This window comes from Dromiciops gliroides, chromosome 3, assembly GCF_019393635.1.
Source record: "Dromiciops gliroides isolate mDroGli1 chromosome 3, mDroGli1.pri, whole genome shotgun sequence".
NCBI lineage: Eukaryota > Metazoa > Chordata > Mammalia > Microbiotheria > Microbiotheriidae > Dromiciops > Dromiciops gliroides.
This window is the reverse complement of record NC_057863.1, coordinates 278,496,958-278,512,519: the sequence shown is the minus strand read 5'-3', so window position 1 is coordinate 278,512,519 and position 15,562 is coordinate 278,496,958. Positions and strand designations below refer to the sequence as shown.

The 15,562-nt window shown below is 40.6% G+C and overlaps 1 protein-coding gene across 1 annotated transcript; it reads left to right on the top strand.

The window, feature by feature from the left end:
• Window positions 1–7,018: 7,018 nt before the first annotated feature.
• Window positions 7,019–7,866, top strand: MPC1L (mitochondrial pyruvate carrier 1 like). Its single transcript, XM_043997957.1, has one exon. The coding sequence runs from the start codon at window positions 7,239–7,241 to the stop codon at window positions 7,635–7,637; it is 399 nt and encodes a 132-aa protein (XP_043853892.1). The 5' UTR covers window positions 7,019–7,238; the 3' UTR covers window positions 7,638–7,866.
• The last annotated feature ends 7,696 nt before the right edge of the window (window positions 7,867–15,562 follow it).

Genomic DNA, 15,562 nt, shown 5'->3' with positions numbered 1-15,562 from the left:
GCTGACTTTCCCAGGTCCAAATCATTGTTAGTGGCCTTTTTTATTGCTTTGGGCAGAGGTAAGAAGTGATGGAGTACTGAGTCACACTAGTGTGGCTTTCTTAGTTATTTCTGGTCACCTCCTTTTTTTGGGGGGGGGGCAGGACAATGAGGGTTAAGTGACTTGCCCAGGGTCACACAGCTAGTAAATGTCCATTGTCTGAGGCTGCATCTGAACTCAGGTTCTCCTGAATCCAGGGCCAGTGCTTTATCCACTATGCCACCTAGCTTCCCCTAGTCACCTCCTTTTAAAGACCCCCAAGAACTTGTTCACCAGCTTCCCTTTCTACTGTTATCATCTGTTGCTTCCAAGTAAGTTTCTATTCTCTGAACTATTGGGGGAGAGAAATTTGTGCTGTAGCTTTTCTTCCATGCTTCTGTCCCTAATGTCAGTTACATGTCTTTTCTGTCAGGATCCTCATGCCAAAATTACCCCTTTCTTTTTATTCCTCTCTTTTTACTATTAGAAGATACCATGTTTTCCAGAGCTAAGGCCCAGCAAGCAAGCTGTGTCCTGAGCTTGGCATTACAACAATCATTTGTGCTTACCCTCTGGAAGAACTCTGCTGCAGCAAGATGCTAGAATTGTTTCATACTGGCACCAAGTGGTCCCTGGAATTGGACAAGCGCTCAGAGCCGGGGCTGGGTGGAGGAAGCTGATGTTTGTGTGAGGTTTATGTGCGTATCCCCACTGAGCAGGGCTTGGGTTCTGTGCAGGGTGGTTTCAGGAGAGCAGTTGCACTGGGGGGAGGGGTGGCCCAAGGCTAATTTTAGTGCTTACACCCCAAAGGGGATGGAGAAGGACACTTGATGGGTCTTAGGAGGCTGCAATATAATGTAAATAAAGATTTATGCAGGAGAAGTTGAGTAAAGAATGTCAACAAAGAAGTATATTCTGATTATAAATGAAAAGGGGTTGGTCATATAGTGAAAGAGAGGCAGAGGGAGACAACTGCATGCTCTGTTGTCGTCCTGGAATGTCAAGAGAAATGGAAGCAGGTCTCTAATAGACTTTATGGGAAGTCATGGATGAGGGTTAAAGGGGATGAGCAGGTATACATTTTAGTGGAAAAGCCTCAAGTTATCTCAAGTATCATCACACAGGGATTGGGGGGGGGTTGGAGTATGGGTGCTAGGACAAAGATGATTTTCTCTCATTCCCATTGTGAGATTTAGAGCGCTACCAACCTGTTGAGAAAAATATTGCAGGGAAGCTCTGCCATGAGGAGAAAGCATGTGACTTGGAAACCATGTGACTTTAGCATCTGGAAGTTACCACCTGTTAGTTGTGTCAATCAAAGTTACCAGCCAATTAGCTTGGAGCTGTGTGTGTGGACGGCCCTATTTCCTGTTTCACAAGAAGGTTCTGGGAGAAGCCGAGGGGGAAGAAAAGTCTTTTTTGGTTTCTGACTTGGGCTTGGAGGCAGAGGCAGCAGGGAACAGGCAGAATAGGGATACTTTATCCATGTGTTTCTCTTTACTAACCCCTAATATACTTTAATAAATACTTAATGCCAAAGATTGGTGCTATACGTTTTTTAATTTAAGGTGACCGATCACTCATTAGATTTTAGACATCATAGCTAGAATTTTAGGATCTTACACCATCCTTTGCAGGAGCATCCCTGCCACCACTGATAATATCCCAGGGAAAGGTGGGAAGCAGGGCAGAGAGGAATGCTGCAAAGGAAAACCTAAGGAGGGAGGGAAGGATATGGCTACATGGGTGGCTAGTTTGTTATTTGAACTTAATTTGAAATAATTTTTCTAATAAACTAATATTTAAGAGACTTTTTGAAAAAACTTTGTTAGGTAAGAGCTTTACCTAGTGTGGAAATTTATTTTGATTTGGGGACCCTACCTTTAGGCTGAGATTAGAAAGCCTTAGGCCCTCAGGGTCTCTCCCCCTCCTCCTCAGCTTCAGCAGAGTGAAAAAGCCCTGTGGGCTATTCAAGTCGCCAGGTCAGACAGCTGGGGGAAAAAAAGCCCCCAGCTCCCTCTGACCTGAGCGGAGCTATCTGAAAGATAGCCTGTTCCGAGGCCCGTGAAGTGGGAGTGCACCACCCCCCCAAACCAGCCGCAGCCCTGGCTGGCGGATTAGCTTGGTCTGTGGGGTCGAAGGAAGCCCCGAGATTTGAGTGGAGAGAAGAAAAGGTATATATAGACCTGGGAGTTAGAATAAAGGGAGGGGGAGTGCCCTAAGGCCTCAGGCTGCGAAGGATGGACTAGATAGAGAGACAAGATTAAGGAGAGGGGCTGACTAGAGGACGGACTAGAAAGACTAGAGGGGAGCGTGGATGTGAAGGATGTGAAGACTTCTCTCTCTGGAATGGGCAGATGGGAATAATTTGTTCCAATGGCAATGCAGGCAGCTGAAACAGATGCTGTGGAGCACTCTAAGCTCTAAGCAAGGTCAGACACCAAAGATGCCAAGGTCATCCACCGTATCCTTTAGTCATCCTGATTTTTGTCCTGCTCCTGAACTTAGATGACTCTGGAAGAGAGAGTGAGGCAGACAGCTTTGTACACCTCTGCCTCACTTAAATCAAATGCAACTATAAGTCAAGACATCATCCACAATGTCATTGGTCCTCTTCAAAAACAAGGAATGAGCAGCACTTCTTAAACAACTGTTCAACTCTTATAAGAGGGCCATTTGACATTTTTAGGTATGTTTTTCATAATTTTCTTTATTGAACCTTTGAGATAACATATTTTGTATTTAATTTGAAAATATTTTCCAATAAACTCATATTTAATAGACTTTAAAAAACTGAAAGCCTGGGGGCAGCTGGGCAGCACAGTGAATAAAGCACCAGCCCTGGATTCAGGAGGACCTAAGTTCAAATCCTGCCTCAGACACTTTGCATTTACTAGCTGTGTGACCCTGGGCAAGTCACTTAATCCTCATTGCCCTGCAAAAAAAACCCCCCAAAACAACCAAAAAAAAAAAACAACCCTTAAAGCCTCCATTTATTTTTTGTTGGGTATTGTTCAGAAATGTTTATTGATACCTTTTTTTTCACAATAGGAAAGAAACACATATTCTTGCCCGACTTTTGAGAAGTTTCATTTGCTAATGATAAAGAGGCTAGAGATGTCTGTTTTGCCTCCGTTGCAGCCACACACTACAGCCAATCACCACATCATACTAATGATCTTCTCTAATAGCTCCAACTGCTATCACAATCTCAACCTCCCTCTTCCCCCCACAAGCTAATCCTTTGAATTTGCAACCTCATCTTTCCTCTCAGTTTAATCTATAGCCTAACCAACTTTCTTGGCCCAGATATATTATTCTACTGGGAAGCCTTCTTTGATGAACATTTGCTGAATGAATGAATTTATGAATGTATAACTTTAGCTAGCACAGTGGATAGAACATCAGCCTGGAGTCAGGAAGACTCATTTTCCCAAGTTCAAATCTGGCCTTAGACACTTCTTAGCTGTGTGACTCTGGGCAAGTCAATTAACCCTATTTGACTCAGTTTCCTCATAAAAATGACTTGGAGGAAGAAATGGCAAACCACTACAGTATCTTTGCCAAGTAATCCTTGTATGGGTTCATGAAGAGTTGGACATGACAGAAAAATGATTCAATAACAATAACAACAACACCACCAGCTTTAGCTTCTCTTTTTCTTTAAGTTCTTTTGCATTAGTTTTCTATATACTGCATAATTAACTATAGAGTCTGATTTTTAAACATGTTTATCTTGTCACTTCAAGTATTTTGATCCATATTTCAATCAGCAAATATTTGTTGGACACCTATCATATGCAGATCTCCTTAAAAAAATATTCTTTCTCAAAAGAGCTATTAGTTTCTAATATAGAAGATTACACATAAACACAAAGAAAAAAGCAAATGATAAAAATTAAATCATATCATCAAACAAAATCAAGCATGACTTATTATATGACATATGGGCAGGGCTATTGAATTATACCCCATACCCTTCAGCATATGAGTTTGTGATAAAGTCACAAATAAGTACATCTTGGCTGATCAAAATCTTCTGAATTAACTTTTAAATATACACAAGACAGTATGTGAGAAGTTACTGTGCTTGCTATGTGACAGAGAATTCAAGCAATGGGTATTCAAAGAAAGGAAAAAATTAGTTCCTGCCCTCAAGGAGTTTCTGGCCCAATTTCTATCTCTATCCCTATCCCTAGGTACCCAAGTATAATCAATATTTTGAGTTTCACCCACATCTAATAAGATCCTGTTTGAGGGGCAGATGGGTGGCACAGTGGATAAAGCACCAGCCCTGGATTCAGGAGGATCTGAGTTCAAATCTAGCCTCAAACACTTGACACTAGCTGTGTGACCCTGGGCAAGTCACTTAACCCTCATTGCCCCCCCCCCCAAAAAAAATCCTGTTTGATAAACATTTTAACAGGATTTAAAGAAAATTAAGCATTACTCTTGAGCATGGGATAAACCATGCATTTTTGCAATTTGTGTTAAAATATTATAATATTTGAAATTAGTAAGGGAGAAATTTATAGGGCATTTATTTTTAAGTACAAAGAGATAGTGAATAAAGCCTGCAACACCTGGGTTCAAATCTTGTCTCTGACTCATACTTACCGACTAGGAGCAAGTAATTTTTTTTTTGGGAGGGGAGAGGCAATTGAGGTTAAGTGACAGCTAGTGTCTGATGTTGGATTTGAACTCAGGTCTTCCTGACTAGAAGGCCAGCAAGCTATCCACTGGGCCACCTAGCTGCCTCAGGTGAGTCACTTCTCAGTGACTTAACAACTTTAGATTATAAAGTGAAGAGAAGCTACCAGGCTGCATTGGTAGAGGGAGTTTACTCACCTGTGAGTTCCTGTGCCAATGAGATCACAGATCCTACCCCTATCTTTATGTCTAAGTATGGAATGAATCCATTATTTTCAAACCCAAAATAAATATTTTGTGAAGAATGGAGAAAAAGCCATGAAGACTTCTTCAAAAGGAAAAAAAAATAATAAAAATTCAAGACCTTTTTGTGACACAAATGTGGAGAAAAGGCATTTCTCAGAGTTTATTCAAACATATGTAAACATTTCTACCTCATTCCTAGAATATGTGTAATTCAGGAACAGAAAGAAAACGTGTGTCAGTTTTGTCAGTCAATGTGAATGCTTTTGTTGTACTACTGACCCTGGTTTTAATCATGCACATTGAAATAACAGTGAATATTGTCAAAGACAATGTGAACCTGTACAATTTTATATAAGGTTTGGGAATCTTGTCACCAAATCTGGTCAAAGTGAAAACATGGTTTCATCAGAAAAATCAATCATCCCTGCATACATCTCTGCATTACAGAGCAATGATTGATTAGCTGTGGGAATGGGGAAAGTAAAAACCAACTGCAAAGTTGGGGAAGGTATGGAGATGGCCTAAATTTATTTGCATGTCAGAAATAACACAAAAGGCAGTAACCCATAAATATATCTGTAAGCCTGGTTAGTTGAGTAGTCGATGAGCATTTCTTAAGTGGCTACAAAACAGATACAAAGAAAGGGAGAAAAAGGCAAAAAACAGTCTCTGCTGTCAAGGATTGTATATTCAGATGGAGGACAACAGCATGTAAACAAGTAGGCACATATAAAATATATAGGGCAGCTAGGTGGCACAGTGGATAGAGTGTTGGGCCTAGAGTCAAAGAAGACTCATCTCTGAGTTCAAATCTGGCCTCAGACACTAGCTGTGTGACCCCAGGCAAGTCACTTAACCCTGTTTTCCTCAGTACCTCATGTGTAAAATGAGCTGGAGAAGGAAATAGCAAACCACTCCAGTATCTTTGCCAAGAAAACCCCAAAGGAGGTCATGAAGAGTTGGACACAACTGACCAACAACAAATACAAGATAGAGAGTAGATGGAGGCAACCTCAGGGGGAAGGCATTTAGCAACTGAGGTTAGGAGGAGGTGGGAATGAGAAGGGCCTCCTACAAAAGGTGAAATTTGAGCAGTTTTTAGAGGAAGTCATAGAAACTAAAAGCCAGAAGTAGCAGTGAGGCAGAATGTTCCAGGCAAAGGAATAAATATGGTGATGAAAGCTGGAAAGGTTAAGTTATGAAGACCTCAAATGCCAAATAGAGTACTTGAGCAGGGGAATTATCTAGCATGAGAAACACTACCTTCTCAAAATAAGTTCTTTCAGAGGCAGCTTTGGTATGACAAAAGCCTTTATTGTATTCTCATGAGAATGGTGTACCCACAGTAAAAACCAATCAGTGAGTGCCAGTGCTTAGAGTGTGCAGCCTATATTTATCCTAAGCCCTGACTTGGTAAGTCCCTCCCCTGAGTCACTATAGGTTGCTAGGCTCAGCTTTACAATCTTCACAGAGGAATTCTAACTAAATTCTTCTGGATATGTTACCCCTCCCATGCATATACACCTTCATGCAACTTACAATCAAAAATGGGGCGGAGATTTTAGACAGGGGAAGAGATGTTAATATTAATAGATCTATTTATTAAACAAGGGCAGTAGAGACTAAGGTTAACCTTTTTCCTACTTTTACTAGGACACCGTGGAGGGCCAGCTCAAAAGGGTTTCTATCTCTAGCCCTGAACAACTTACTTTTTTTTCTTGAGTTGCCGTAATTCACTAGCTAATATTGCCTTGCTGTTCCTTATATGAGCACGCTTTTCTCTGAGAAGATTCCACCGTGTATCAAGCTATTACTGTTTCCCACACTTAATATATTTTTATAGTTTAATTGTTATTTAAATCGTGGGAGCCCATGCCTTCAAAGGAAGGCCGCCCTGTCCTCCCCTCCAGCCTCAGCTTTTTCCTCCTGGGGCCTCTCTCTACAGGTGGCGCTGTGCTTTCCCAGAGACAGTCAAATCTACCAGCGTCAGTTCGTCAGTTCACACGTGGTCGTTTGAGGCTGCGCGCGCACGCAGGAAGAGGGAAAGCTCGAGGTTCTCGCTGCATACCTCACACTCGGGCGTCCCTTTCTCCGCCAGGGAGCGGCGGTTCTCTCGGCTGTTGCGGGGTTCCAACCGTTAACAGCCCTGTGGCGTCGGCGTCGGCAGCAGCAGCGGCTTCGGGGGAGGGGGACCTGTAGCGAACCCTCGAACCAACACAGCCTGCCCCCACCCTCCCCCCTCCCTCCCCTCAGACTTCGGTTCGTCCCCCCCCCCCTCCCCGGGGTGGGGGAGAAAAAGGAGGAGAGAAAAGAAAAGAAGAAAGATGCTGACGGCGTTTATCGGGGTGCTCTTTCAGAAGGCGAAGGCCTACGTGCGCACCAAGGAGTTCAAGGACTACGTGAAGAGCACGCATTTCTGGGGCCCCGCGGCCAACTGGGGCCTGCCGCTGGCCGCCTTCAAGGACATGAAGGCGTCGCCCGAAATCATCAGCGGCCGCATGACGTTCGCGCTTATCTGCTACTCGCTGGCCTTCATGCGCTTCGCCTACCGCGTGCAGCCGCGCAACTGGCTGCTGTTTGCGTGCCACTCCACCAACGTGCTGGCCCAGAGCCTGCAGGCCCGGCGCTACCTGCGGCATCGGCGCGGCCTGCCCGACACTGCTACCGCCGCCGGCGGGGCCCCGTCCCCGGAGTGCACCTGCCCCGCGGCCCCCCAGAAGTAGGCCCGGGCCAGCGCCCGACCCCAGCCTAGGGTCGTGGGGACCTGCTGGGAGGCCGTGGGGGAACTTTTTGTGGTGCATTCCAAGAAAAGGGAATTTGATTTTGACAGCCCGAGCCTTGAACCTCGTGGCGTCTTGCTGAATTACACCTCCCCCCTCTTTTTTTTTAAGCATTTTTTTAATGGAAAAAGAGAAGTTAGAAATTTGTGTGGGACTGATTTTTCAGAACAACCTCCCCCCCAAACCCTCCCCCCCAAAACCCAAACCTAAACTCGATCCTGGGAATATCTTGGGTTTCCCCAGGAGGCTTTTTTCTTCCATCCTCAGTCCGTAGCACGTTATTAATTAATTAAAAAAAAGAAAGAAAGAAAAGAAAAAAGCTAAGTCGAGTCCTGGTTATTTTTATGGTCTCAAAATGTTGTTATCGTCATCAACATTGTCGCAATTGTCATCATCATCATCACTATTATTTCTTATAAAAAGGACACATTCCGCACAGGAAACTGCCAGAGATGATGAAAACAGGTAACGCAATTTTAAAGATTTGGGGTAAAAATGATTAGCTTTTGTATGGTTTCCCAGCAGGATGCTAGAGCCAGTTCTGAATCGTGGTGAACTTGGATGCGTCTTAATTTTCATTACCTGAAATTGAGAATTAAGTTATGGAGACATAGACACAAACACCTTCACAGAAGCCCACAAAAACAGTTCTACTGGGGGCAGAACATGAAGTGATAAGCTAAAAAAGCACTCTGGGAAAATTAAGACACTTTTCTTAATGCAGTATTTCTGAAACCGTTGCAAGGTACCTTCAGACACCCTAGGTTTTTTTTTTAAATGAACCTTCGTATTATTTATTTATTTAGTGAGGCAATTGGGGTTAAATGACTTGCCCAGGGTCACACAGCTGGTAAGTGTTAAGTGTCTGAAGCTGGATTTGAACTCAGGTACTCCTGACTCCAGGGCCGGTGCTCTATCCACTGCGCCACCTAGCTGCCCCCCGTATTATTTATTAATAAATATTAAAAGTAATAATTTTAGAAAGTTTACTGCAACTATTCTGCCAATGTTTCGTGTGAACCGAAGAGTTAAACCACTGTGTAAAAGTCTGAGAATCACGGCTTTAGTATAAGGAGAATGAAACCCTGAAATGCCTTACCAAGGGCATTTTCAGTCAACCTTCCAATAGAGTAAACAAATAGGTAAAGGGAGCAATTAATTCTTTTGAATTTAGGAGAGTAGTTAGCAGTTTGCAAAACATCTGGTTAAATTTAGTCTAGTTTGAAGATAGATTAATAGGATAGATTGTGGTCAGCAACCCTTTGTGGTTCTTAGTGGTTGTGGGTAACTTGTGGATATCATTACAGATCTGTGTCATAAAAAGCCCTTTTTGCTTACTGTTTTACTCAATTATTTCTTTCTCTATGAATGTTTGTAATGTGTAAAAACTAAGCATTTCTAAGTACCCTAATGGTACATTGCTTATACAGTTGCTTTACTTAGTGCTCTAGGATTAATTCGTTTAAATGCAGTTTCATTGCCTATGTATAAGGCATTGTATTCTGAACATGAAATATGGTAAAGGATACAGAGATAAATAAGATAATCTTTTACCCTCAAAAATCGTATGGTGAGTAGGTGGGTGTGAATTGTTAAAACACTTGTAAAACAAGGAATAAGGTAGGGAGTGCAGTGGAAAGAAGACTGGCTTTGGAATTGGAGTCTCTGGGTACCTGGATTTGAATGGACTTGAGTTCCCTCTCCTATAAAACAAAGGTTTGGAACAAGATTACTCTAAAGTTCTGAAAAGGACTAGGATCTGTGATCTTTCTGTTATAGTCTGAAGCATGAACAGAGAGGTTGGGCTGTCAAGGAAGGCTTGAGGTTGAGGGAGATACTTCCTTTTTTTGGGGGGGTAAGGCAATTGGGGTTAAGTGACTTGCCCAGGGTCACACAGCTAGTAAGTGTGTAAAGTGTCTGAGGCCAAATTTGAACTCAGGTCCTCCTGAATCCAGGGCTGGTGCTCTATCCACTGCGCCACCTAGCTGCCCCCAAATGCAGACATTTTCTATTTTATGCATTCTTCCAAAATATAGTAGCTTTGTGTGGTTATGGTTTTTAAGTAAAAATTGTTGAGGGCAGCTTTATCAAGCACCGACCTTGGATTCAGGAGGACCTGAGTTCAAATGCGGTCTCAGACACTTACTAGCTGTGTGACCCTGGGCAAGTCACTTAACCCCCACTGCCCCACAACCCCCCCCCCCCAAAACCAAAAACCGTTAGGGTTAGGTTATCAGCATCATGTGGTAGGTATTATCAATATGAAGATCCTGCAGATGGCAAAATTTGTGGCTGTGAAACTTCCTTTTGTTCTTGACTCTGTAGATTCAGCAAATTCATGAAGCTTCTTTTTGCAGCTGTAGTCATAGAGAATAGTTCTCATTAAAACAATAGTTTCATAAAACCTAAATATTTCCTTCCCACAGAAATGTCACAAAGCAGTAATTAATAAAACCTTGTTATTCTTGACTCTTGAGTTAATCCCAGTGCATTTCCTAGGGCCAGGCCTCTTATTGGCTAAGTTTTAGTTCCTTCAATAAATTTTTGGTCATGTTAGATACAAGCAAGATAAATCATCCCAGTTCAGCAACTTTCCCTTTCTAGAACCAGTTCTTCTACCATTTTGAACTTCTCCTTTGGGCTTTTTGAGATAGATAAGACTAGTTACTCAAAAAGCAGTCAGTGGATTAGAACAAGGGTTCCTAGGATGGGGACCACAGACAGATTTTAGGGAAGGGTCTGTGAACTTGGATGGGAAATGGTTATATAATTATTATTATTATTATAATTACTAATTTTTCTGAAATTTATCATTTCCTTCAATTATTTAAAAATGTTATTCAGAGAAGGGAAGTAGGCTTTTCCATACAACCAAAGGAGGAGTCCATGATACATAAAAGGTTAAGAATCTCTAGAATAACACCTCGGTCTACAAACTTTTCCCTCCTCATACATCTGTATCCATAAGTAATCTACAACTTTTATCACCAAGATATTTTATTGCTGGCTTCTTGATGGACCACTGTCTTTCAACCAGCATTGAACAATTCCAAAAAACCCTCTCCCTTTCAGACAGTTAATGTAATGTTAAACCATTCCTTCATAATTGAGGCTTCTTCATATTCTGTCCCAAGGATGGAAAGATTTCTAGTTAACATAAATTGCTTAACCTAGATTGGTCTCATGGGAAGGCTGAGATGAAAGGGAATCCAAGAGCAATGGTTGTTGAGAAATTGAAACTGTTAAAACAGATATTAAATGCTTGAATTTTTCTAACCTTGTCTTTTTAGACAAGACTAAAGAATTTCAAAAATACTTGTATGACCTAACATCTTTTTGTGTGTTTGTTTTTTGTTTTTGGTGAGGCAATTGGGGTTAAGTGACTTGCTCAGGGTCACACAGCTACTAAGTGTTAAGTGTCTGAGGCTGGATTTGAACTCAGGTCCTCCTGAATCCAGGATTGGTGCTCTATCCACTGTGCCACCTAACTGCCCCGTGACCTAACATCTTATGTAGAGAAGAGTATGATAAACTTTTATACACTTAACATGAAAAGAAGTACAGAAGTTTCCAAGTTGTATTATTTTTAAAAAGATGTATTGTTTATTAATCTACATTTAAAAAAACTTAGCAAAGTGATACAATACCAATTCCAAATCGCCTAGAATTATGGGGAAGAAAAAAAGAGAAGAAAGGCTAAGGGTAATACAAAACAGATAATTCCTAAATATTTGATTTTGTAGTTCACTCACATATTCTACTCACCAATATCTTTTTTTCCATTCCCATATTAGGGAGTTTTTAAAACTTAGCAAAGTAATATAATACCAATTCCAAGTGGCCTACATTGATAGGGAGAAAAAATGGAAGAAGGGGTAAGGATAATACGACCAGATCCTGCCCAAATATTTGATTTTGTAATTCACTCACGTGTTCTACTTCACAATATCTTTTTGCTACTTCCATATTGGGGGTGGGAGGGTTGAGGGAGGTGCCTATTACATGCGAAGCATTGTGCTAAGCACTTTATAAATATTGTTTCATTTGATTCTCACAACAATCCTGTGAGGTAGGGGCTACTGTGATATCATTTAACAGCTGAGGAAAATGAGGCAGACAGTTTTTTTTTACTCAGGTTACACAGTAAGTGTCTGAGGCTTCATTTAAACTCAGGTTTTCCTTCCTGAATGCCATCCCAGCACTCTGTCCTCTGCAGCATCTAGCTGCTATTGGCCTCTGGGACTTGGCTTCCTAGTGATGGGGAGAGGTACTAAATTCTGTAAATAATCTACATTTACAATTGAGAAATTATTTTTAATAGCATAGCTCTGCAGATAAATTCAGAATTTTTAAGGCCTGCTATAAAAGTCTTTATGTAACTTTTGAATGAATTCCCATCTCTTTAGACCAAGAGATCACAGATCTCTCTCTGCATTAAGGATCTAATACAAATAGAAATTATAGGATAATAGCATATAAGAGCTGGGAGGGAAATTCAGATATTATTCAGTCCAACTCCTGAATTCTATTCATGGGGAGGCCCAAGATCACAGGTGGTTAACTAGAACTAGGATAAAAGCCCCAGGTTCTGGCTCCAAACTCAGTGCTTTCTACTACCCCATACTACCTACCTTTTTTGATTATTTATTTTGAAGACTGGGAAATTTCATTCGAGCCTCCAAACTCACCATATGCTTATAAGCATAGGTAGTGTATATAGTACACTGAGTATGGGTGATGAACTGATTAAAAAATAGTGGTATCCCCTTAGCATATTAGATACTTTGAGCTAAAATTCAATGATCAGAAAACCCATTTTGAAAGTACTACAACGACCAGAACCTTTATGAAACTTAATTTATTTCAAGATTATTTTTAATATAAAATTACAAGGACATTTTCCTATTCCACTAAATGTCATGTTACTGGAAATTAATATATTTCTTTAGTGCTCAAATAAAATGTATTTTTTTAGAATTGCAGCATGCTTCATAAAAAAGCAATTTGAATTATATTTCATTAAAAGGTCACTGCCTACTGAAAAATTTCAAAATGGGTGGACTTCTATTAGTCTGGAAATGGGGAGGAGTAATTTCTGCTCATGTTTTTCAATTTCGAGGGCAAAATTTTTAATGGAAATAATGAAAACAAGCTATAATATTTAACTGCACCCCAGATCTAATTTGTAACCTGCCAGACAAACAGATCTAGCACTTTGTTGCTTAGCATACTGTTGATGTTCACCAGCTTCCTTCCTTCGTTTATTTTTGGTCCATACCTGTGTAATGTATCATCAGTGAAGTTTATAGGATCACATATTTAGAACTGGAAGGAATCTTAGAGGCCCTCTCTTCCAACCCCCTCCATTTACAGATGTGGAAACAGAGAAATGAAGTCAGTTGCTGACAGCTGTTGTGTGAGGCAGCATTTGCACCTGGATCTTAACCTGACTTCAAGTCCAGTGCCCTACCCACTCTGCTTCACAGATACATATCAACAGGTATATCAGAGGCAGGATTAAAAGATAACTCTTTTTGACTTATAGACTGACCATATACATACATACATACATATATATATATATAGCCATAAAGATCCATATACCATATTGCCTTTTAAAAGAATCATCACATTGCCTTTTAATATTTAGTGATTTGATAAGTTTTTATTATTTATTTGGATAACTAACCTCATAGTTTCACACAAACCCTAAAAAATAAGTAAATCCTCTGCTCTTGGGAATTTTAGGATGCTATGTATTGACCATGGATCTACATGACATTTAACAAACTAAAAATTGCTATAGATTGCTAGGGCTGGTCCTAAGCAGGCTACCACTGACATAGCTTGTTTCCCAGAATTTGGCTATTTTATCTTTTGTAGCATGACTTTATTGGGAAATTTAGGAAGCTCAAGCCCAAGTTACCTAACAAGGCAGAGAACTGAAAAAATGAAAACTACTCTTAGCTGAATAGTGGTACTATTAAACAATAATTTATTGCTTCCAAATTTACAAACCATAAACCTACCAGATTTTTAGACTTCAAATTTCCTTTATCAATGGGAGGCTGGAGGACTCTTATAGGGGCAGAAGGCTGGCTCTGCAATGCAAAATCAATGCCTTCCCAACAGATCAGTCTTCATTTCTTCTTAAAATCATGGGGAAGTGCCCTAGAATATTATTGGTGGATACTGCTGTGATATTTTCTCCAGAGTAGACTGATTATACTTTACATGTACAGTTTGAATTTTCTCCTGGTGTTTCTACATCTTGCTTCTGCATTTGCAATCTTTTTCAGGGATTCTTGTTTCCTCTCCCTTCCTATTTCAGTTTCCTTATTTTAATGTTGATGATGTTGAATACAGTGACTTGAGATTGCCAGAGTGAAGATACTTATTCAACAAGTATATTTTTATACATTTTTTTTTAAGTGAGGCAATTGGGTTTAAGTGACTTGCCCAGGGTCACACAGCTAGTGAGTGTTAAGTGTCTGAGGCTGGATTTGAACTCAGGTACTCCTGATTCCAGGGCCGGTGCTCTATCCACTGCGCCATCTAGCTGCCCCAAGTTTATTTTTAAAAGAATCTGTATCTCAAAAGTCTAAAGGTTAAGCTGCTCCCAAAGATATAATATAGAAGCTTTTATTTATTAAGACCTAAATTAGGCAGACTATGGAAATGAAATGGGTTGTCACAACCTTCTGTTGGATACAGAATGAAGGACCCAGGATATTGCAACCCTTTTTCAATGCTGAGATTTTTATTCCCTTAGCTGGATTTGAGGAAGAGGAAGGTCCTATATATTTTTGCTATGAAAGTCTTCCTAAGAAAGTGAAAGACTAGAGACCAAGCATGCATGGGAAGAGAGTCAGACAAAATAGATAAAAAAGACACATCCAGATAGTCTTATAATAAAATGCATTTTTTAAAAAAAGACTAAAAAAACTCTGCCACCCCAATTCTGTGTGATATATTCAACTTTGGATAGGCAGTTAAGTGAGTCAAAGACCACATTTTCCCACTAGTCTCTAAATATAGATGAATAAGATAGTGGTCAGTACTGTACCGTTGTGTCTCTGTCTCTGTCTTTTTGCAGGGCAATGAGGGTTAATTGACTTGCCCAGGATCACACAGCTGGTAAGTGTCAAGTGTCTGAGGCTGGATTTGAACTCAGGTCTTCCTGAATCCAGGACTGGTGCTTTATCCACTGTGCCATCTAGCTGCCCCTAGTTGTCTCTTTAATAAGACCAAAATGATACTGCTGTTTACTCTTTCTGGTCTTTCTACTCTTGGAGGTTAGTCTGTGATTAAGAAAATTAGGAACAAATTTGCCCTGCAATATGATATATAATATGGCATACAGCATTTGTGGACTGCTGAATAAATTATGAAAAAGTGGCATATTTGGCCCCAAATATTTTAGATCTAAAGAGAGCTTCAAATAGTGACAGGCTATGAAAATACATAAATTCTATGAAATGGGTCCATCCAACATGCTGGAGGGTTATCTAAAGATTGTGACATTATGTGGATACCAAAGGAACACAGAGGTTGTCCACAGATACCACCTTGCTTTTTTTTTCCCCCAGCCCAGGTCATACATCTTTCTGATGACATTTTTTATACTGTTTCTCTTTGGCATACATGCAGTTCCTTGTTGGCAGTATATTACAGCCTACTAATGTCTGCAGTATGCCTTTCTCATTGTTCTTTGGGTGACCTCCAACTTTAATTTTTCAGACTGGCATTCCATAATTCAGCCATAAGACATCACCAGAAGAATACTGATACTAAAAAGACAGGCCATTGTTTTAGGGAGAAACTTGAGGTCATTAAAAGCCTGCGTAATTGCCTAAAGGCAAACCAAC